At 42.4% G+C, this 24,502-nt stretch overlaps 1 protein-coding gene across 6 annotated transcripts in view; it reads right to left on the bottom strand.

The window, feature by feature from the left end:
* LOC115161792 (rho GTPase-activating protein 23) overlaps nt 1–24,502 on the bottom strand; it is a 70,576-nt gene that overhangs the window by 29,165 nt on the left and 16,909 nt on the right. For 2 of the 6 annotated variants that reach the window (XM_029712572.1, XM_029712576.1), the window contains exon 1: nt 17,530–17,893. The exons of 1 other annotated variant lie outside the window; for it this stretch is intronic. In XM_029712572.1, the coding sequence (XP_029568432.1) occupies nt 17,530–17,583 (54 nt within the window). In that variant the 5' untranslated portion in view covers nt 17,584–17,893. Of the gene's footprint in view, nt 1–4,734; nt 5,408–17,529; nt 17,899–24,502 lie in introns of those variants that run through there. 3 more of the 6 variants (XM_029712606.1, XM_029712597.1, XM_029712581.1) reach the window with 3 other exon arrangements.

The following is a 24,502-nucleotide window of genomic DNA, read 5'->3' as shown; positions in this document are numbered from 1 at the left end:
CCCCTGGCATAGTGCAAAACTAAAATACTGAAACAAAGCTCACAAAAGCTATTGGTTTAACAATGGTACAAAAAAAGACAGCGACATTGCATATTTTTTTTTAGGTGTAAGATGGATCAAAAGTAAGTCAATAATGAACATTCCACCGTGATAAAACAATAGGAAAAACAGAGAATTTACTGTTTAAATTGGGCAAGGACAGCAGCACCCCTCTAATCTATCCCTCACATGCGTCCCAAATGGGAACCTATTTTTGACCGTCAAAAGTGGTGCAATATAGGCCTATAGGGAATATGGTGCCATTGATTGGGACACACCCAATATCTCTCTCCAGCTCTCTCTGCCTCTCATTGGATACTTCTATGTTTACACCCCCCCCCCCCCCCACACTCTCTCTCTCTCATGTCTCCTCTTTTTAGGCTCATTACCCTGCAGCTCCTTTGACCTTGCTCTCTCTCTCTCAGTCTTTCTATTCCATCTCCTCTTTCTCTTTCTCTCTCATTATCTCCAGTCTCCACACAACTTCAACCCTCCTCTTGACTTCTTATATAACCAGAGGGAAGAAGTTACAGGGATGAAGGGAGTGACAAACAGAAAGAGTTGTTTAGACAGAGACAGAGTGTGTGACAGAGAACGCACACACACACACACACACACACACACACACACACACACATGCACGGATGGACGGACACATTCTACTTATGCTAAAATGTTTATTCTATTCTACTGAGCCATTTACTTTATGTCCGTATTCTTATCTTTTATTATTTCTTATTGTTTGCATTGTCGAGAAGGAGCGTGCAAGTAAGCATTTCGTTTCGTGTATCCTGTACAGACGACTAATAAAACTTGAAACACACAAATGCAAACCCACACATACACACAATGTAGACATGATTATCAGCTATTTTTGTTTAAAGCCACTAGTGGGCAGCACTAGCTTGCAAAAGATCACGCTGACTTGATAACCTTCTCAATTCAACAGATAGACCTAACTGTAATGTACACCATTGATTCTTGAAACCGAGAGTATGTCTAAAATAGGCAGCCTATTTGTTCACACACATCGAGGAGACAACAGAGATATTATCAGATAGTATTGATAACCCCTGTTAGCTAAAATGGGCTAATATCAATAGTATGCATTAAGGGATTATTCTTTGAGAGTGCATGAGAACAAAAAGGAGGCGCGCATGCGAGCGCACACACACACACACACAAAATAAACCCTCGACGGCAGGAAAAGCCTCCTAATTGACCTATTTTTTGTCAACTGTGAAATTGTTCCAAGCTAAAAAATGTAATAATACAGCTACATATTTCCAAGCTTCGTAGTTCTTCTCTCGGTTCTCTTTTTATCTTTCCACATGGCCGCAGCTGTTGTCAGTACGGAACTAGTCCCAAACCAGGCCAAGTAACCATGGACACTGCAAAACTTCTACCCTTTAATGGCATAACTAGCCCCATAGCACTGACCCGGCCACACACACACACACACGCGTTCACAAACACACATGAACACACACACAAACTAAGAAACAAACACATTGATTCACACGCACACACGCACACACACACACACACACACACACACACACACACACACACACACACACACACACACACACACACACACACACAGACACACACACACACACACACCCATTGATTATGAGCATGGGGAATTCAATGAAGATTTTAGCATGTAAATGGTGGGGCAAACTCAAGCTAATTTTTTAGATGCATGCCAGCAAAGCCACTACACAACACTGAACAATACATTAATTGCACTATAATGGTGACAAATGGTGCCCACAAACTGTTAGGGCCTACATAAATCTTTCCTGGCAGCGGAGCTTTCCTTTCAGCACCATGGAGTGAATCCTTACCACCGCTACACCTGGCTATCAGCGAAGCCTAGTCTGGCAGCGAAAACCATAGCTGACATGGCTGACTCGCTTAAATAAATATGGTTTCTACTGACTCCTTGTGGATTTGTGTAACTCGATAAGAACTTCAATAATAATAATAACGAACGCCAACATGAGTTTTGACTTTTGTACTATACACAAACACTATTACATTCATGTTTAGTAAATTCATGTTTGTTCTTATATCATCAACACTTAGCTCTAAGTATAAGCAAGTGCAAGCAAACTAGCTGCGACGAGGTAGCCCTATCCGTTCAGCACTTTCAAAATGGACCCCGACAGAAATTCAGATAGATGTTAGTTCAGATAAACTCAGCAAGATGTTGAGGCCTTAACTTTACTGTTCTTTAAATCACCACACAGACAGAGAGAGAGAGAGAGAGAGAGAGAGAGAGAGAGAGAGAGAGAGAGAGAGAGAGAGAGAGAGAGAGAGAGAGAGAGAGAGCGAGACGCAGTTAGCCTACCATTTTAAGTATTTTATTAGGCCTATGTGGTCTAAAAAGAAATTAAAATACAATCACGAGCATCCACTTTTATAGACATTATGCAAACAAAACAACCCTCGCAATATCAACTGGAATTACATGGAGGTCACACCCTGACCATAGAGAGCCCTCTGGGTTCTCTATGGTGTTGTAGGTCAGGGCGTGACTAGGGGGTGTTCTAGTCTTTTAATTTCTATGTTGGTGCTCTTAGTATGGTTCCCAATTAGAGGCAGCTGATGTTCGTTGTCTCTAATTGGGGATCATACTTAAGGTGACCCTGTTCCCACCTGCTTTGTGGGATATTGTTTTGAGTGCTGATGTGTGCGCTGGTTGGTCATGGTTGGTCATGGTTGGTGTTTGTTTATTGTTTGTTGTAGTTTCACTTTGGATTAAAAGTATGTGGAACTCAAATCACGCTGCGCCTTGGTCCGTCTTTCCTCATGATCATGACAATGGGTCTATTACTGAACTTTATGTTGAAAAATAAATATTTGATGGTTACAGACCCAAGAACATTATATGGTTTCCCCTCCTTGTGGAGAAAAGCACATGAGCTAATTATAATACACAATGTAAGCAGAACAATGAAATAATTCCAACATTGCCTAAAATGATGAATGAGAGACTTATATAAGCAATATAAGAACTGAGATGTACAAACTATGGCATAGGGGAACGATGAGCGGATAAGACGCAAGCCGAAATTTCGATTAAGACATTAATAAGCAAACTAAGACAGACGTAGTCGATATACCTATTTGTTCAGCACTTTTGAAATCAACAGCGACAGAATTCAGAACATGGGCCGTTCCCTGCACGCCAAATCAGAACCATATGATAAATAACAGGGGCATATAAGCTGACAATGAAATCTCTTACAATATCCGATGATGACATTTCTCTAAAACAGGCTATAGGCTACATGTGCACCACCAAGTCAGAACAGTAGGCTAAGTTCTGAGGGGGAGAGGGACCAAATTATTCGGGTAAGGCACATGGGCTACTAACTGCCTACTACACAACATACACTTAGTATTACTTTCTTAGATATAGTAGACATATCTCCCTGGCATATTACATCATTTATGCAGCAGCATACAATACCTATTTTGGACTCACCGATGTTGTGCTGTGCTCACTTGAACAGGAAGGTGGCGCGGAGGTTCTTCTTGTGGGCAAACTTTGTCATCAAAGTCTGACATTCTCTGGATGAATTCATGCTGTATTGACAGAATGGGCAATGTATTCAACCTTTTCTGGTGGTGTTGGTGCTGAATGTTTATCCTTTTAAGTTTGGAAAAGAGACCCTTTCAGGCAGATGTTTTAAATCCTTAAACCCAGACTTGGACCACACACCCTCTCCACCGAATAGCAGGCAGGGGAAGCAAAATAGTTATTGCTTTGAGACGCTCGCAGTTAGCCACCAATTCCTTCCAAACCACTCATTGTAGAATTTGCGATTTCCGACTTGTTGTGTAATGTTTATGTCCAATGGTCGATGAGCATCGAGACGTTTTATCTATAATTTCTCTTCAGCTTTATTAACTCAATACATACATTTTTGTACTGTTTGCAAACTGATATGTCTGTTTTATATCTATATTTTTTTTTTGCTAAACAGGTGGGCTCAGCAATAAAGATTTCTGTCACGCCTGCTCCCGCTCTCCCTCTCGAGCGCCAGACTGCCTATCATTACGCACACCTGTTCGCTTCGTTACGCGCACCAGCGCCTCATTGGATCTACCTAAACTCTATCATTATTTGATTGCCTTCCATTTATCTGTCTGTTCCTCACGTTATTCCCTGTGTCATCATTGATGTCGTTACTTTGTCTTGTCCAGACGCTGGTCCTGTTCTGTTTTATGTCCGTAGTTTATTAAATGTTCTCCCTGTACTGTCACGTCCTGGCCAGTATATAAGGTTAATTGTTTTGTAGTTTGGTCAGGGCGTGGCAGGGGGTATTTGTTTTATGTGGTTCAGGGTGGTGTGTTTGGTTAAAGGGTGTTTGATTTAGTATTTCCGGGGTTTTGGTTTATAGTCTATGTTTATGTATTTCTATGTCTAGTCTGGTGAGTGTGTTTCTATGTTGTGTTGATTGGGGTTGGGACTCTCAGTTGAAGGCAGGTGTTGTCTATCTGCCTTTGATTGAGAGTCCCATATATTAGGGTGTGTTTGTGGTTGTTATTTGTGGGTGATTGTTCTGTGTTCAGCCTTATGCTTTAACAGACTGTTTGTTGATCGTTCGTTCGTTTCTTTGTTATTTTTGTATGTTCATTTTTGAAGTGAATTAAAAATCAAGATGAGCATACACGTACCTGCTGCGTTTTGGTCCTCATTCACCGACGACAACCGTGACATGTACCTGCTTCCTGTCTCCAGCGTCGATCCTTACAGTTTCACAGTTCTACTGTGTCTTATGTTTTATGTCGTCTATTCATCTATTCCTTTCTGAACATACAGTAACTGGCACATATGCCTTGAAAATCTGGCACCCATGCTATATTCTCTTGAAAACAGGCTGCCATTTGAGCACCCATGACTGTACCACTGATTCCTCCAAACATAAGGTAGAAATCCCCTCCTCGTCTGCCGCCTCTGTGTCCAGCACCACACAACTACCCAAACTATTACTACCCAGAGTGGCGAATGGGTTAACTACAGCACTCTCTTGTGAGAGGAAGACTGGGGTGATTGACTGTGTCTGAACTGGACAGAGGCGGCTATGTAATGGAGTTCAGTTCCACTCTGACGGTAGGCTCTTATTAATTTTGAATGTGACAGATAGAAATTAATGGAACGTATCGATTCTACATGACTGAGAGTGATGCACAGACATGAGTGATGTCTGTTCTACAACCACTTTCTAGCTGAACATTCTGTAACATTTCAGCACTCTTGAATGAGCCCGATCATGAACCCTAGAAACAGATTGACCCCCAGTATCCCCACGCAGGCCATACCTGTACGTGTTCAACAGTTTCCAACCAAACTGACCCCATCATGGCCGCACTAACAAAGCACAGTGTTAATGGCAAATCAGGACCTTTCATCAGGGGCCCAAACAAAGACGCCCTATTGTAGCCAAACTAGCTGTTCTGAGATCAGCATGTCAAGCAGGTTCACTGTGGACACCATGTCTCCAGCATGGGCCATGATTCACCACAGACCCCCCTTTACAAAGCCCACAGCAGTGGCCTGACCAACTGACCAAGGCATCTGTATCAGCCATTGTTCTCCATAGACACTGGGCCTTGTGTGGTAGCCAGTGGGAAAAAGGCACTTGGTTTGGGGATACATAGCATTGCATTTCAAAGGACTTACAGCAGGAAGGAAACAACAGGGAAGAACACCATCTTAAAATCAGGGTTGTGTTCATTAGGCACCAAACGGATGACAGCAGACTCAAACGGGGAAATCAAATCAAATTATGTTTGTCACATGCGCAGAATACAAAGGGTGTAGACTAGCCCTTCCCAACGATGCAGAGTAAGAAATAAATTAAAAAACATAAAGGGAATAAAATACACAAGAATGGAGCAATATAGAGGGAGTCCCAGTGTCAGATCAATATGCAGGGGTATGAGGTATTTTAGGTAGATGAAGGCAGGGTAAAGTCAGGGTAAAGTGACTAGTCATCAGGATAAATAATAATAAGAGAAAAATAAAAAACAGAGTAGGAGCAGCATATGATGAGTGTAAAAGTGTGTGTGTGTGTGTGTGCGTGTGTGTGTGTGTGTGTGTGTGTTGTCAGTATGCGTATGCAGTGTATGTGAATGTGTGGGGGTTTTGTGTCAGAGTATCAGTGTGTATATACAGTACAGTAAGCTCCAGTATTGGGACAGTAACTTTTGGAGCTCACTGTAGTGTGTATACTGTGTATAGTCTTGTGAGTGTGCATAGAGTCAGTGCAAGATAGGGTCAATGCAGATATTCTGGGTAAACATTAATTAACTATTTAGCAGTCTTATGGCTATTGAACAGTCTTATGGCTTGGGGGTAGAATATATGTCGGAGTCTGTTGGTCCGAGAGCCGATGCTACCGTTTGCCGGACGGTAGCAGAGCGAACAGTCTATGGCTTGAGTGGCTGGAGGCTTTGGCAATTTTTCGGGCCTTCCTCTGACACCGCCTGATATAGACATACTGGATGGCAGGGAACTCAGACCCAGTGATGTACTGGGCTAGCCGCACCACGCTCTGTAGCGCTTTGCGGTCGAGGGTGGTGTATTTGCCATACCAAGTGGTAATGCAGCCAGTCAAGATGCTCTCGATGGTGCAACTGTAGAACTTTTTGATGATTCGAGGGCCCATGACAAATTTTTTTAGCCTCCTGGGGGGGAAGAGGCGCTGTCGTACCCTCTTCACAACTGTGCGGGTCTGTGTGGACCATGTTAAGTTCTTAGTTCTTAGTTATGTGGATGGGGGCATGCTCTGCCCTCTTTCTCCTGTAGTCCATGATAAGGTCCTTGGGAGGAACTACCGAGCTTTTGAAACAGTTTCTGTTACGTGCCCTAATAAACATGACCCAGGCATGTAGATGCATGTTCTTGAATGGTATCGTAGGGTCTTTGTGGATTATAGGGACAGCACAGCTTCAAAGTGAACCTATGATGGTAGTTAACAACCTTATGGTTGACATTCCAAGCAGGACAACGCCTGCAGTGCGCAATGTGTAAAAAATTGCCATTTTCCCATTGGATAGGGATATTCACATTGGCGTTATGACAAGCCTTGCGGGGGCAGAAAGTCTATTGTTTTGAATTGAGTTAGGGTCCGTTGCTTTGTGGTGCATTGATATGGCATGCTTGAAGCCGGACGGAGTGTTGCTTGAACCGTTCAAAATAAGCATGTCTATTTTAAGACTGCCTTCTCTGCCACGGTGTCTGAAGTGATGATATGTAGCCAATCAGGGTTTGGATAAGAGCCATTTGATTAAATACAATATGAGATATTCTGATATGCAGTTACAAAAGTCAATGGCTGCAAACTCTGCTTTGAAGATAACACTTATCCGAATGCAGCTTAGGATGACTGATGCTTTGCCTATTTCATAGTTTCCTGTGCTAAGACTTTATCAAAGATGTAGGCCAAACCTTTCTTTGATGAAAGTCTTTGTTGGTCTGCTGTGTTAAAGCCTAGGCATTAGGTCGGCAAGCTAACACAAGTCTTCAGATTTCAGGCAAAGCTACTTGAGTGTGGTTCACTGACTGAACGCCCTCCGTTACACATGCTCTCTGTTGTGTTGACAGCAAGGTATGAAGAGAATGGAGGAACGGAAGGAGGTATGACGCTGGTTTCCCTGGAGAGGCAAAGGGGGTGTCAGGTGAGGATTCACAGTGGGGGTGGTAATGGGGGTCATGCCACGGCACACAATCCCTAATGCTCAGGGCAGCAGCTGGGCATCCAGATGGGGCAGACACCACAGAGAGTATTCTGGATTAAAGGGGGGAGGCACATCCACCCCCTACCCCCCACCCTATGCACTACTCACTCGCTGGGAGCAGAGGGCTTTGTTGACTGCACCTGATGCCCGTGCCCACCGCTGCCCCTCCCTTTTATCTTTGTCTCTTTCATGTTTTTCACTCTGCCGTTATTATCGCTTTATATCGAGCTCCCACGCTCGCTAGCACTTTCTCTGGAAGTTTCTCGCGCTTTGTTTTCCTATTTTTTATTGGGTCTTTCTTTTCTCTCTTCATTCCATTGCTATACAGTAATCGCCATCCCGCTTTCATTGACACATTCCTGTGCAGCCCACCTGCTGGAGGAATAATGAGCCAGTGTTTGTTCTAACACACACACACACACACACACATAGATATGTGCACGCACGCACACACTCACATGAAAGGACACACACACACACGTACTCACACACGCCTTCCCTGTAGCTCAGTTGGTAGAGCATGGTGTTTGCAACACCAGGGTTGTGGGTTCGATTCCCACGGGGGGCCAGCACAGAAAAAATAAAAAAATAAAAATAAATAAATGTATGATATGTATGAAATTGTATGAAATGTATGCATTCACTACTGTAAGTCGCTCTGGATAAGAGCGTCTGCTAAATGACTAAAATGTCTAAAATGTCTAAAATGTGTACGTACACGCAGTCGCACTTGAGCACAGACACAGACACACACTCCTTTCCCAGTCACTTTGGGTGGAAACCCCAGCTCTTACCTCAGGCCTGGGATAGCCATTAAGCCATTTATTAGGTACAGAGCAGCAGCTCTATGCCTGACCTTTCAACTTTGCCCCATACACGCACGCGCACACACATCGCATCGACCCACCTCATTCCCTTCCATCTCTCCCTGCCCCTGCCCTGTTCCCAGCTCAACAGAGGCTCATTGTCATGTCTGCATTTCAGAGCAAGACCCGTCCTGTCCCAGGGTGCCTCCCACCCCCTTTCTATACAGTAAAGCCCCGTTCCATTTCTCCCTCTCGGCGAAAACAACACACAACAATAATCGCTCCCATTTGGGGTCAACGCAATTGCTCCCTGTCACTCATTATGGTTCCCCCTCCACCAACACTTCCACTCCACCGGACATACACTATCCCGACCAAAAGTATGTGGACACCTGCTCATCGAACAACTTATTCCAAAATCATGGGGATTAATATGGAGTTGGTCCCTTTTGCTGCTATAACTGACTCTTCTGGGAAGGCTTTAGACGAAATATTGGAACATTGCTGCGGGGACTTGCTACCATTCAGCCACAAGAGCATTAGTGAGGTCGGGCACTGATGTTGGGCGATTCGGCCTGGCTCGCAGTCGGCATTCCAGTTCATCCCAAAGGTGTTCGAAGGGGTTGAGGTCAGGGCTATGTGCAGGCCAGTCAAGTTCTTCCACATCGAGCTCAACAAACCATTTCTGTATGAACCTCGCTTTCTGCACAGGGAATTGTCATGCTGAAACAGGAAAGGGCCTTCCCCAAACTGTTGCCACAAAGTTGGAAGCACAGAATCGTCTAGAATGTCATTGTATGCTGTAGCGTTAAGATTTCCCTTCACTGGTACAAAGGGGCCTAGGCCGAACAATGAAAACAGCCCCAGACCATTATTCCTCATCCACCAAACTTTAGTTTCCACTGTGCATTTGGGCAGGTAGCGTTCTCCTGGCATCCGCCAAACCTGGATTTTTCCGTCGGTCTGCCAGATGGTGAAGGTGGCATTCTATGATGGTGCCACGTTGAAAGTCACTGAGCGCTTCAGTAAGGCCATCCTACTGCCAATGTTCGTCTATGGAGATTGCATGGCTGTGTGCTCGATTTCATACAACTGTCAGCAACAGGTATGGTTGAAATAGCCGAATCGACAAATTTGAAGGCCCACGTTTGTATATACATATACTTTTGTATATACAGTAATTTCGGAAAGTATTCAGACCCCTTGACTCTTTCCACATTCTGTTACGTTACAGCCTTTTTCTAAAATTGTTTTTTTTAATTCTCATTCTCATCGATATACATACAATACTCCATAGTGAAAAAGCAAAAGCTGGTTTTTAGAAATGTTTGCTAATTTATTAAAAATCTAAAACTGAAATGTCACATTTATATAAGTATTCAGATCCTTTACTCAGTACTTTGTTGAAGCACCTTTGGCAGCTATTACATCCTCAAGTCTTCTTGGGTATGATGCTACAAGCTTGGCACACCCGTGTTTAGGGAGTTTCTCCCATTCTTCTCTGTAGATCCTCTCAAGCTCTGTCAGGTTGGATGGGGAGCGTCGTTGAACAGCTATTTTCAGGTCTCTCCAGAGATGTTTGATCGGGTTCAAGTCCGGACTCTGGCTGGGCCACTGAAGGACATTCAAAGAATTGTCCCGAAGCCACTCCTGCGTTGTCTTGGCTGTGTGTTTAGGGTCATTGTCCTGTTGGAAGGTGAACCTTCGCCCCAGTCTGAGGTCCTGAGTGGTCTGGAGCAGGTTTTCATCAACGATCTCTCTCTACTTTGCTCCATCCATCTTTCCCTCTATCCTGACTAGTCTCCCAGTCCCTGCCTCTGAAAAACATTCCCACAGCATAATGCTGCCACCACCATGCTTCACCGTAGGGATGGTGCCAAGTTTCCTCTAGAGTCTTTAGGTGCCTTTTAGCAAACTTCAAGCAGGCTGTTATGTGTCTTTTACTGAGGAGTGGCTTCCATCTGGCCACTCTACCATAAAGGCCTGATTGATTGAATGCTGCAGAGATGGTTGTCCTTCTGGAAGATTCTCCCATCTCCACAGAGGAATTCTGGAGCTCTGTCAGAGTGACCATCACGTTCTTGGTCACCTCCCTGACCAAGGCCCTTCTCCCCCGATTGCTCAGTTTGGCCGGGCGGCCAGCTCTAGGAAGAGTCTTGGTGGTTCCAAATTTCTTCAATTTAAGAATGATGGAGGCCACTGTGTTGTACGCGACCACAGATCTGTGCCTCGACACAATCCTGTCTCAGAGCTCTACGGACAATGGTTTTGCTCTAAAAACGTGTTTTTGCTTTGTCATTATGGGGTATTGTCATTATTGTGTGTAGATTGATGAGGAAAACACTTTAGAATAAATCTGTAACATAACAATACGTGAAAAATGTCAAGGAGTCTGAATACTTTCCGAATGCACTGTATAGTGTACATACCAACAGTTTGATAGGGGGAGATGGTGGTGAGATGAACCAGCGTTAGATAGTGGGAGAAGGTGGTGAGCAGCTTGAAATATGTTAGCCTAGGACTGGGTGGTAATGGTAGTATGATCCATATGTTTCTGCTGAAGACAGCTTGTCTTGTTGTTGTTGACTTGTCAAACGATGCAAAGATGCTGATGTTGAGGGTAGAAACAGTCATGTATTTACCCACTGCAAATTTGTGAACTTTTGAGTGTTACCCTGAGCTTGTCCAAATGACACAGAACCAAATGTACCTTAATCCCAAACAAATACCCCTCCCTTCCAGCTTGACCAGCTTCACGGAGAAAGCAAAGGCATTTCCCATGGTCTGACCAGTACCTGGCTTATCTACTTTACCACAGGAACCTGTATTGGCAGGCATACCAATCTGTCACTCACTGTAACACAAAGGTAAACATTACAACTGGAGTGCAAATGGTCATTCAGGATCGTGTTTATTAGGGCACACTGTAGCAAAAAGGTTTAAAACATTGTAGAACAGAAAACTAATATGAGTGCTTCTTATTTATTGGTATTATTATTTTGGGGGTATTTTACCCCCTTTTTATCTAGTCTCATCGCTGCAACTCCCCAACGGGCTTGCGAGGCAAAAGTCAAGTCATGTGTCCTCCGAAACATGACCCGCCAAACCACGCTTCTTAACACCCGCCCGCTTAACCCGGATGCCAGCTGCACCAATGTGTCAGAGGAAACACTGTTCAACTGAAGACCTAGGTCAGCCTGCAGGCGCCCAGCCCCCCACAAGGAGTCGCTAGATAGCGATAAGCAAAGTAAAGCCCCCCCAGCCAAACCCTTCCTTAACCCAGACGACACTGGGCAAATTGTGCACCACCGTACACGACTCCCGATTGGTTGTGATATAGCCCGGGAATGAACCCGGGTCTGCAGTGACGCCTCTAGCACTGCGACGCAGTGCCTTAGACCGCTGCGCCACTCCGTAGGCCCCATATGAGTGCTTCTTATTGGACAAGTTTATATAGTATTAGCCCGTTTCATTCAGTTTGGTACCGTGTTGTGCCAAGTGAACACAACCCAGATCATTATCAAACCTGACGTCGGCTTAAGGTTCCGTTGCTATGGGAAACACTAGTGAATCTTCTGAAAAGGGTGCATAGAGGCTTCTAACATAGGTCATTGCAATCAATCAATCAACTAATCAATCAATAACTGCATTAGCACTCACTGGCACAGTCACATATCATGAGACACGATCCAAGTCTGTTTGGTTTGTCCATTAGCCGTACATTATAGAATAATAGTGAAGACATCAAAACTACAAAATAACACATATGGAATCACATAGTAACCAAAAAAGTGTTAAACAAATCAAAATACATTTTATATGTTAGATTCTTCAAAGTAGCCACACTTTGATGACAGCTTTGCACACTCTTGGCATTCTCTCAACCAGCTTCACATGGAATGCTTTTCCAACAGTCTTGATGGAGTTCCCACATACGCTGAGTACTTGTTAGTTGCTTTTCCTTCACTCTGTGGTCCAACTCATCTCAAACCATCTCAATCGGGTTGAGGCCAGGTGATTGTGGAGGCCAGGTCATCTGATGCAGCACTCCATCACACTGCTTCTTGGTCAAATAGCCCTTAAACAGTCTGGAGGTGTGTCGGGTCATTGTCCTGTTGAAAAACAAATGATAGTCCCACTAAGCGCAAATCAGATGGGATGGTGTATCGCAACAGAATGCTGTGGTAGCCATGCTGGTTAAGTGTGCCATGAATTCTTAATAAATCACGACAGTGTCACCAGCAAAGCACTCCCACACCATCACACTTCCTCTTCCATGCTTCATGGTGGGAACCACATGCAGAGATCATCCGTTTACCTACTCTGCGTCTCACAATGACACGGCATTTGGAACCAAAAATCTCCAATTTGGACTCATCAAACCAAACGACAGATTTCCACCGGTCTAATGTCCATTGCTCGTGTTTCTTGGCCCAAGCAAGTCTCTTCTTCTTATTTGTGTCCTTTTAGTAGCGGTTTCTTTGCAGCAATTTGACCATGAAGGACTGATTCACGCAGTCTCCTCTGAACAGCTGATGTTGAGATGTGTCTGTTACTTGAACTCTATGAAACATTTATTTGGGCTGCAATTTCTGAGGCTGGTAACTCTAATAAACTTATTCTCTGCAGCAGAGGTAACTCTGGGTCTTCCTTTCCTGTGGCGGTCCTCATGAGAGCCAGTTTCATCATAGCTCTTGATGGTTTTTGCGACAGCACTTGAAGAAACTTTTCCTGGATTGACTGACCTTTACGTCTTAAAGTAATGATAGACTGTTGTTTCTCTTTGCTTATTGGAGCTGTTCTTGCCATAATATGGACTGTATACAAACCATACCTTGTCACGACACAACTGATTGGCTCAACACATTAAGAAGGAAAGAAATTCCACAAATTAACTTTTAACAAGGCACAGCTGTTAACTGAAATGCATTCCAGGTGACTACCTCATGAAGCTGGTTGAGAGAATGCCAAGAGTGTGCAAAGCTGTCATCAAGGCAAAGGGGTGGCTACTTTGAAGAATCTCAAATATAAAATACAGTTGAGGTCGGAAGTTTACATACACCTTAGCCAAATATATTTAAACTCTGTTTTTCACAACTCCTGACATTTAATCCCAGTAAAGATGTCCTGTCTTAGGTCACTTAGGATCACCACTTTATTTTAAGAATGTGAAATGTCAGAATAATAGTAGAGAATGATTTATTTCAGCTTTTATTTCTTTCATCACATTCCCAGTGGGTCAGAGGTTTCCATACACTCAACTAGTATTTGGTAGCGTTGCCTTTAAATTCTTTAACTTGGGTCAAACTTTTCAGGTAGCCTTCCACAAGCTTCCCACAATAAGTTGGGTGAATTTTGGCCCATTCCTCCTGACAGAGCTGATGTAACTGAGGCAGGTTTGTAGCCCTCCTTGCTCGCACATGCTTTTTCAGTTCTGCCCACAAATGTTCTATGGGATTTAGGTCAGGGCTTTGTGATGGCCACTCCAATACCTTGACTTTGTTGTCCTTAAGCCATTTTGCCACAACGTTGGAAGTATGCTTGGGGTCATTGTCCATTTGGAAGACCCATTTGCGACCAAGCTTTAACTTCCTGACTGATGTCTTGAGATTTTGCTTTAATATATCCACATCATTTTCCTACCTCATGATGCCATCTATTTTGTGAAGTGCACCTGTCCCTCCTGCAGCAAAGCACCCCCACAACATGATGCTGCCACCCCCGTGCTTCATGGTTAGGATGGTGTTCTTCGGCTTGCAAGCTTCCCCCTTTTTCCTCCAAACATAACGATGGTCATTATGTCCAAACAGTTCTATTTTTGTTTCGTCAGACCACAGGACATTTCTCCAAAAAGTACGATCTTTGTCCCCATGTGCAGTTGCAAAAAGTAGTCTGGCTATTTTATGGAGGTTTTGGAGCAGTGGCTTCTTCCTTACTGAGGAGCCTTTCAGGTTATATCGATATAGGACTCATTTTACTGTGGATTTAGATACGTTTGTACCTGCTTCCTCCAGCATCTTCACAAGGTCCTTTGCTGTTGTTCTAGGATTGATTTGCACTTTTCACACCGAAGTACGTTCATCTCTAGGAGACAGAACACGTCTCCTTCCTGAGCAGTATAATGGCTGCATGGTCCCATGGTGTTTATACTTGCGTACTATTGTTTTTACAGATGAACGTGGTACCTTCAGGCGTTTGGAAACTGCTCTCAAGGATGAACCAGGCTTGTGGAGGTCTCCCATTTATTTTCTGAGGTCTTGGCTGATTTATTTTGATTTTCCCATGATGTCAAGCAAAGAGGCACTGAGTTTGAAGGTAGGCCTTGAAATACATCCAATTGACTCAAATGATGTCAATTAGCCTATCAGAAGCTTCTAAAGCTATGACATCATTTTCTGGAATTTTCCAAGCTGTTTAAAGACACAGTTAACTGTAACGCCCTGGCCATAGAGAGGGGTTTTGTTCTTTATTTTGGTTAGGCCAGGGTGTTACATTGGGTGGGCATTCTATGTTCCTTTCTCTATGTTTTTGTATTTCTTTGTTTTTGGCCGAGTGTGGCTCCCAATCAGGCACAGCTGAAGCTCGTTGTTGCTGATTGGGAGTCACACATAAGGAGCATGTTTTTCCTTTGGGTTTTGTGGGTAATTGTTTCTGTTCAGTGTGTTTCCTGTCAGTACTGTTTGGCTGTCGGTTTTCCTGTTTTTTTGTATAGTGTTCTCTTTGTTTGAATTAAATGTCAAAATGAACACTAACTCCGCTGCACCTTGGTCTTCTTCCGACGACAGCCCTTACATTAACTTAGTGTATGTAAACTTCTGACCCACTGGAATTGTGATACAGTGAATTATAAGTGAAATAATCTGTCTGTAAACAATTGTTGGAAAAATTACTTATGTCATGCACAAAGTAGATGTCCTAACCGACTTGCCAAAACTATAGTTTGTTAACAAGAAATATGTGGAGTGGTTGAAAAACAAGTTTTAATGACTCCTACCTAAGTGTATGTAAACTTCCGACTCCAACTGTATATTTTGATTTGTTTAACATATAACATATGATTCCATATGTGTTATTTCATCGTTTTGATGTCTTCACTATTATTCTACAATGTGGAAAATAGTAAAAATAAAGAAAAACCCTTGAATGAGTAGGTGTGTCCAAACTTTTGACTGGTACTGTATATAGCCTGTCCATATGATGCAACACATTTTGCAATTGTTAGGCGCATTTCTACTTAAGTTTGAGCCTAAACAATTGGACTAGGTATCTGCCTGAAAGGTTGTATAGCCTAAAGTAGAGTCTAAATGCCTTGGAGAAATGCTACTGTTTACCCATGTGACTACATCAGGCCAAAGCAACCACGGCGGCACAAACTAATTGCCCTTTTACTTTAGAGCTTTCAGCAAATGCTTGAAGGCTTGATACTGGACATATAAGGCAAGAGGAGTCTGCTTGACTGAGCACACATAATCCAATGGGGTAATTTGGAAGAAAGTTAGATAACGGAAGACATTTGGAAGTTTGAGAAGTTGAATCAATGAACTTCCGGAAACAAAATTGTCACATGTGGTGCTTGAAATTTGGAACGGTAAACACAACACATGTAGCCTAAATTGAAGATCAAGCAAGCTATAAGTCAATGTGAACTACAAGTAAAACTATAAGTTGTTTAATTTTTTTTCTTAATTTACTGTTATCTGAATAACCTCCTTTGCAGTGCAACTGGTTAAATGTGGCCATCAGTTTGCCTGACAACATGTATGGCAACTTGAAGACCATGAGTCATTTGGCAGTCTATATGTCTCTCCAGCAGTTAAAGCATGGGATAGCCCAGATTCCTGAAACAATGTAGCCCAAATGAACAACATATTTTCCCAACCCTCAATATTGTAACAGTGAAGAAAGTGTAACGGCTACAATGTGCCTTCTGTCTACGGGGCTGCACCTGTGGGCTGACATATGGAAATTGATGCATTCGAACCCAATTTCATATTGTCTCACTCCCACATCCACCCACCCTTACTTATATTCTGATGGGGGTGCATATAAGCCTCAAACAGTCAAACAATGTAAATGTCCAGTAGTGCATTCATTGACCATGGTGGAAAATCAGGTTGAAGTTTTCTTACAGTAGGTTATAACAGAATAATAAAGCATGTATTGTAGTATAAAGCTCTTGGGGACGCCATTACAGTAATGAAAAAGCTTTTAGGTAGTAGCATGAAATCAAGTTGACAACACCACTTGAATTATTTACAAATGCATTCACCGTTTTGTCCTATAACTTAGAGTGCATGCCTAAAATAATGTGGCCCCTGTTTTTTTTATTCGAACAAGCGAACGTTGCACATATTTTCTTTACTAATAGATGTGTACATTATGTTCATATCAAATAGTCGCACAACCTCATATGTGTTAATAGTTGTACAAGTCCAGTGTATAGACTATTGTGTGGTGCAGAAGATTGCAAAACAACATTACAGCTCAAGCTAAAGGCAAGCAGCCTTTGCATTACGTTTTTAGACTGATAGAAAGTGTAGCCTATACAACAAAACTGTGTAGTGTACTGAGTGTAGCCTACATTACATTAGTACACAATGAGTCGTCGTCGTTCCCGTCCCCCCCGCGGAGAAGCTTACAATAAGAGCACGAACGTTCGCTCCCTGGAAAATATTTAGCCTACCAGATATTTATGTCCCGTGTGGCTCAGTTGGTAGAGCATGGCGATTCCCACAGGAGACCAGTCCGAAAAAGTAGGGAAAATGTATGCTACTGTAAATCGCCCTGGATAAGAGCGACTGCTAAATGACAACAACAAAACGTACCAAGAGAAAGACGAACTACTTTTTGTTCAATTAAATAACAGTTACAGTAAGTCAATTGCAATTGAAAGAAGCAATTTCTCAACGACAAGTGCACTTACTTCGTTTTCAGAGCGAGGTGGAATTCCAACAAGGCAAAAGGTAACTCCATTCATTGGGCAGCTCGGAGCGTTTCTCCCTCAAAAGTTGTCACGGTGTTGTTGTAAACAAAAAATAAATACTTGTAAACTATTTTACCGTCGACATTATGCCAACTCTATCATACAGGTAGGCTTTACTCTCCCTCCCCCTTAGTGTGGATAGGTAGAAATGTCCCCTCCCTCAGTTTTGATTCTTTCGATGTCAATCTCCCATTTCGGTGTTACCGCGTTACAGACGCGCGAGCGACGCGTAAACTCGTACGCAACAAAGGTCCCGCCACGCGCTCGTGGTTATGGGCGTGACGGAATCAGCAGCCAATGCGTTTTAGTGACGAATGGATGTACGGCTAAAGGAACGCGTTGGCGCGCTGGAGGTAGCGATCTTTAAATCAAGGGAGTGGCAATACTTGTCATGGTGCGGCAGCTGCAGTGATTTCTCATTCTCCGAATATTGGATTAGAAAAAGTGGATTTTTGATTCGTGTGGCTATTAGCGAGGATTGTATGAGATTATTCCTCGGGCACCCGAGTGGCGCAGCGGTTGAAGGCACTGCATCTCTAGTGCTAGAGGCGTCATTACAGACACCGCGTTTTGATTCCAGGCTGTATCACACTTGACTTGCCTAGTTAAAGGTTACTTTTTAAAAAATGCAATTAGAGCAAAAAGTACAAAGAGCAAATAGTTAAATTTGTAACATTGCTCATGTTCTCATCTCTCCCCATACCATGCACCTATAACAGAAACCCTAACAAAAACAGTTAAAGAAATGGCAATAACAATACGAGCAATTTATGATGGAAAAGAACGATAGTTAGTTAGTGCGCTTGTCAGTGGCAGGAATTTTAGTTGTGGTGCTGGTGTGTGTGTTTTTTTGCACGAGTCAGAAATATCTTGTTATTGTCATAGAAATGTCTGTGTCGCTGTTTGGTATCTATAATGTGTTGCATTGTCTGTGTTAATGTTTTATGTTCTGTCTGTCTAAACTGTGATCTGCATCTTGTTTGTCTGTCGGTCATATAGACCTACTTAATCCAGTCTGAATCACATCCAGCCGTGATTGGGAGTCCCTTAGTGCCGCGCACAATTGGCACAGCGTTGTCCGGGGTAGGCCGTCATTGTAAATAAGATATTGTTTTTAACTGACTTGCCAAGTTAAAATAAAGGTTAAATAAAAAAAATAAACCAATTCGATACTGTTATGTTTGGATATACTGTATGTTTTCTATAGCTCTCTCTGTGAGTCTATAGAGCGCTGTGCTAGGTATCTGTGGGAGAATCATCACACCCGAAGCAAGAGTGTGTGTGCTTCACGTGGTCGCTGGAGCGAGACACACTCCAATGCTGATGTTAGCCGACATTCCCCTCAGGCCAGAGAATGGAGCATGCGTGGAGACAGTCCCCCCCCCCCCCCCCCCCACACACACACACACTGAGTCATTATGTAATAGCGTTGCATGAAAACATAAAGGAGACAGAGGAAACGCACACACATATATGTCCCTTGAGTGACCACTAAAGCCTATTATCCACTTGTTTTTGACCTAAGCCAAGCTATATTGAAATTGCTTGTGAGCATCCTGATGAAAATGCAGTCCAGTCTTTTTGGGGATTTTTGGATCTGCTCCTCATCTTATCTCATCCTATGAATACTATAACCCAGATTTAACATCAGACTGCCGTTCTATCAACTGATTATCAAATCAAATGTATTTATGTTGCCCTTCTTTACATCAGCTCATATCTCAAAGTGCTGTACAGAAACCCAGCCTAAAACCCCAAACAGCAAGTAATGCAGGTGTAGAAGCACGGTGGCTAGGAAAAACTCCCTAGAAAGGCCAAAACCTAGGAAGAAACCTAGAGAGGAACCCGGCTATGAGGGGTGGCCAGTCCTCTTCTGGCTGTGCCGGGTGGAGATTATAACAGAACATGGCCAAGATGTTCAAATGTTCATAAATGACCAGCATTGTCAAATAATAATAATCACTGTAGTTGTCGAGGGTGCAACAGGTCAGCACCTCAGGAGTAAATGTCAGTTGGCTTTTCATAGCCGATCATTGAGAGTATCTCTACTGCTCCTGCTGTCTCTAGAGAGTTGAAAACAGCAGGTCTGGGACAGGTAGCACGTCCGGTGAACAGGTCAGGGGCTTGTCCCAAATGGCATCTTATCCACTATATGGGCCGGGGTCAAAATAAGTGCACTATGTAGGGCAGGGGTACTCAACTCTTACCCTACGAGGTCCAGAGCCTGCTAGTTTTTTGTTCTACATGATAATTAATTGCACCCACCTGGCGTCGTAGGTCAAAATTAGTACCTGATTAGAGGGCAACAATGAAAAAACACAGTGGAACTGGCTTCGAGGTCCAGAGTTGAGTTTGAAGGATATATGGAATAGCGTGCCATTTGAGACGCCACCTACATCACAATGTGAATGGAACAGTCATATTTCATGTTTAGTAGACGGTAGAATCACTTAACGCGGTTACATAACTGTTGCCCTACCTTCCTAGGCTACGTGTAGTATGTCATGGATGGAGAGGAGATGGGGGTTATTGTGCTCCTGCCTGTCTGGAAGCTCTTATCATAGGAAGGCAGGCTGTCTTCCCACATAGAACACTGAGAATGGATTTAATTAATATCGTGCTTTTCTACCAAGGAACTCAAAGCACTTTACATAGGAAGGGGAAAACTCACCTTCTCCACCAATGTGCAGCTTCCACCTGGGTGATGCACCGCAACCATTTTGTGCCAGAACACATCAGCTGATATATGCCAGTTAGGACTGATGGAATGGGGCCAGGTTGGGAATTTAGGCATGACACCAGGGTTAACACCTCTACTCTTACAATAAGTGCCATGGGATTGTTAATGACTACAGAGAGTCAGGACACCCGTTTAAAGTCCCATCTGAAAGACGGCACCCTACACAAGGCAATGTACCCTTCACTGCCCTGGGATTTCCTTAGATGGGAGGGAAGAGTACCCCCTACTGGCCCTCCAACACCACTTCCAACAGCATCTGGTCTCCCATCCAGGACCGACCCTACTTAACTTCAGATGCAAGCCAGCAGTAGTATGCAGGGTGGTATGCTGCTGGCTTACCTCTGAAGCTAAGCAGGGTCGGCTGCTTTAGTGCTGAGGATTTAGAACATAGGCTACCACAGTGCACACTTTTCCCTGAAGCATTCAAAAGTGAGTGTAGACCATATTATTGTTTCCATCCCCCCCACCCCAAACGAATCCCAAAACCTTCTCTGTCTTTCAGTTAAAATTTTGTCAAGAGGAAAAGAGGGAATTCCTTGGCCCCCATAGACCCCCAGAGACCACTGAATGATATGTCATCCTCCCATGAAAATATACAGATTTGGTTTGGACCGACAGATCACTTTCACTCACAGATAAGTCCACAGGGCCAGTGCATGTGTAAGAGCCAGTGTAGCAGACGTGTATCCAGTCCAGATAAAATAGACACAGACAGCACAAATCAACATGCCTGTATCATTTTCCCCTCTGATTCCTTTCTTGTCTTAAATCTATCCTCTTAATATGCAGCCGATATTGTTTCAAGATGCACTCCCTCATCGAGATATGCTCCCCATGTACAAAAATAGGTGTTTTATGCTAAATTTGCAAGATGGGTTCAGTCTTTTTATATGTAGTGCTATATTAAACCAACAGAGGGCAGGAGTATACAGACACACAACCACACACCACCAATTTCTCAATGACCAGTGGGAAAAGAACTCTATCTCTACCTACCACAATGAGCACACAAATAGGTCAAGTATGATCTATCCAAGCAAGAAATAAGCACCTATTAGCTAAACAAACAACAAGCAATGTCTCTTAAAATGTTATAACTAGCATCTGCATTTTTATAATATAAAAGATCATTATTTTTTCTGTTACTTCATCTGAAAATATCATATGATTAACCAGGTTCCCATCCAACCATTTGATGCGGATGAATTACCTGACACAAGAGAGAAGTCACGACCGGGCTGATGGAAACAGGAAATGCAGGTACGATTTTATAAATGTCGAGAGACAGTTTGTTTGTTAGACATGATGGGATATTTTTGTGCTGGTAAAATTAATTATATGAGAAATGGCAGTGCACAAATCTTTATATAATAACCATCATATCGAAGTAAATTTGTGAGTCACACGATGATATGTTGCATGGTCCTCCCACTACGATTTGGGAAAGCCTGCAGTTAATTAGGCTACACATTAAATAAGCAGGGGCTCAACTTTGGTTTTAGAAATGAGGGGGACATTATTATTATTTATTTTTTTGTCAGATAAACACTCCAAACAGCCTACCTGACCGCTCGGAGGCATCCGCATGCTCCTAAAGCACACCGTTCCATCGTTTATATCACATTCCAATGATAAAACTGTGTGGGGGGAGGTGAAAGTTGTGCCCCTGGAAATAAGTAATGATGAACTTCACAGGGTTGTGAAAATGCACGGTTATGAGTTTAATGCTCCTTTCCAATAAATATTGAGGGTTTTATTCTGGTGAAATGATGATCAATGCTTGGCTGCCGTTTGACAAATAAAATAATCTCGCTCTTATCCATAATAATCTCATCATGTAGGTAGCCTAACCATATCGTATTTGCGAGCTGTTGGCTAGAGTGCACATACTAAGATCAGAGTGGGCACATTTGCTATGTAACGCAACACTTTTTGTGACAAAACCATCAGTAGAGTTGAAAATGGAATGTAAATCCATTTAATTTGTATTTTTTTATTTGGTACATGGGAATTTAACCTCAAAAGTTATCTTTATGTGCACTACGTCAAAACGCACTGCCTTTTATCCTCAATAAATCAGTTTGACAGAAACATCTCTGGTGGGAAAATGAGCATATTGTTTCATGCAGATTTGAGAATATTCGCATTAAAAACTTTTGCCATTTGGATCGGAACCTGTGACTATTTTGGGGTTTTTGTTTTCTTTTTATATCACATTTGTGTTCTTTTTATTGTACATAACTCTGTTGCCAATTGTTGTGTGCTGCTTCAGAAACCTTTGTTTTGATTAAGTAAATAATCTAGACGAATTACTGGGCGGCTTCCATCAGCGCCTATAGATTAGGGTCACTAACTATTAACCCTCAAACAAAGGGCTACAAAGCATCAGGGGTGGAAGTAACGAATTACAAATACTCTCGTTACTTCAATTTAGTCGTTTTTCTGATTACTTGTTGGGTGAATTCAGAATAAGTGGGACGCTTTTTGCATTTCCCCCTTCTGTAACCTCTTCTGACATCTATCCAGCATATTAGCCCAGCACGTAATACATTTCTGAAATCCTCAAGATGTTTTATAATCACACAAAAAATAAACAAATGTTGAAATCATATTCACAAAGAGGCATGGCACACCCATTTGTGTACACTGAGCCAAAAACATATGTTCAGTTTGCATTTGGTAGACTGGGACAGCAGGTTAGATAAACTGGGACACCATTGTTCTAGTCCTAATTGTACCCCAATGACAGTTCAATTTTGTGTGATTAGAAAACATCGGAGGATTTCAGAAATGTATCATGTGTTGGGCTAACATGTTGGGTAGATGTCTGAAGAGGTTACAGGAGACGGAAATGCAAACAGTTACACATTTTTTCTGAATTCACCCAACTAACAGTACTAAGAACAAGAAAAAATGAACTTGCTATAGTACAACAAGAACCAGAGCCCTGCCTAACCTAAGAAAAGGGGCTCCCTCATGTAAACTGGATCTCTTTCCTCCATTGGAAAAGCCGATATGACTGTCTCACTTTAGCGACTCCATGCTGTCCTACTTTAGCTAGCTATGGTTGGTAAAGCGGGACAACTAAAATAATGACTAAATTACAAAATTGAAACATAATATTGGCAACTTTCTTATGTATTTTGATGCACCAGTACATAGTATGCACATTTACATCACAATTTAGCACAGTGCATTACTTATGACAGTTTTATAACATTGACATCAAAACTGAAAAAAAGCTATGTCACTGATCTTACTGTGTGCTTTGCAGGGTGAACTTCCTGTTTGAAGCTTTCTCTGCCAACGATGTCACACCAATGAAGTGATGTGATTTTAATAATGTGATTTCTCTGCAAGGGCCTAGTAACAATAATTTAGATTTTGACTTGACAGACCAAGAAATAAAAATGTCAGAATTAAGCTGTCCGAGTTTATATCAGGTCCCACTCTTTCCGAATTCACTCTACTTTGTTGTTGTATTTTTTCAAGTCAGTAATTTTACTTTTACTTAAGTACTCTATGTTTTGAATGAGGTATTGTACTTCGCTACCTTTTTAAACCCATCCATAACAGTGTACCATTTTATAGGCTATCCATAATAGAAGTGATGAAAAAAATTATACTTGAGTAAAATTAAAGATACCTTAATAGAAAATGACTCAAGTAAAAGTGAAAGTCACCCAGTAAAATACTACTTGAGTAAAAATCTAAAAGTATTAGGTTTTAAATATACTTAAAGATACACTATGCAGAAATCGCTCCACCATTTCCTGGTTGCTGAAATTCTAAAAGTTTGCCTAATTTCAGTTTATGTGACAAAACAAGCAAGTATAGTGTAGAGAATCATTGTACATCTAAACAGCTGTGAGATACAGTATATTTTCCGATAACCAAAAATACTGTATTTTCAGCTGTTGGAAGCTGCAGTACAAAACCGAAAGTAAAAGAAGCAAAAACGAAACTTAAGAACGGTAAGCATAGAAAAAGCCACATAGAATATCTACCTCTTCTTACACTTGCTTTCAATGAGAATGACAGATCTATAACACATATTTCTATGTGAATTTGGTCGGGTCTCCCAAAAAGTTACATATTGCAGACATCCCATTTTTAGACGGTTATTCCCATTGTTAGAGCGGCCACTAGGTTGGGCCACTAGAGTATCTGGTC

The sequence above is a fragment of the Salmo trutta genome, chromosome 2 (genome assembly GCF_901001165.1).
Source record: "Salmo trutta chromosome 2, fSalTru1.1, whole genome shotgun sequence".
Classification (NCBI taxonomy): Eukaryota; Metazoa; Chordata; class Actinopteri; order Salmoniformes; family Salmonidae; genus Salmo; species Salmo trutta.
Note: the sequence above shows the minus strand (reverse complement) of the source record. Positions and strands in the feature narration are given on the sequence as shown.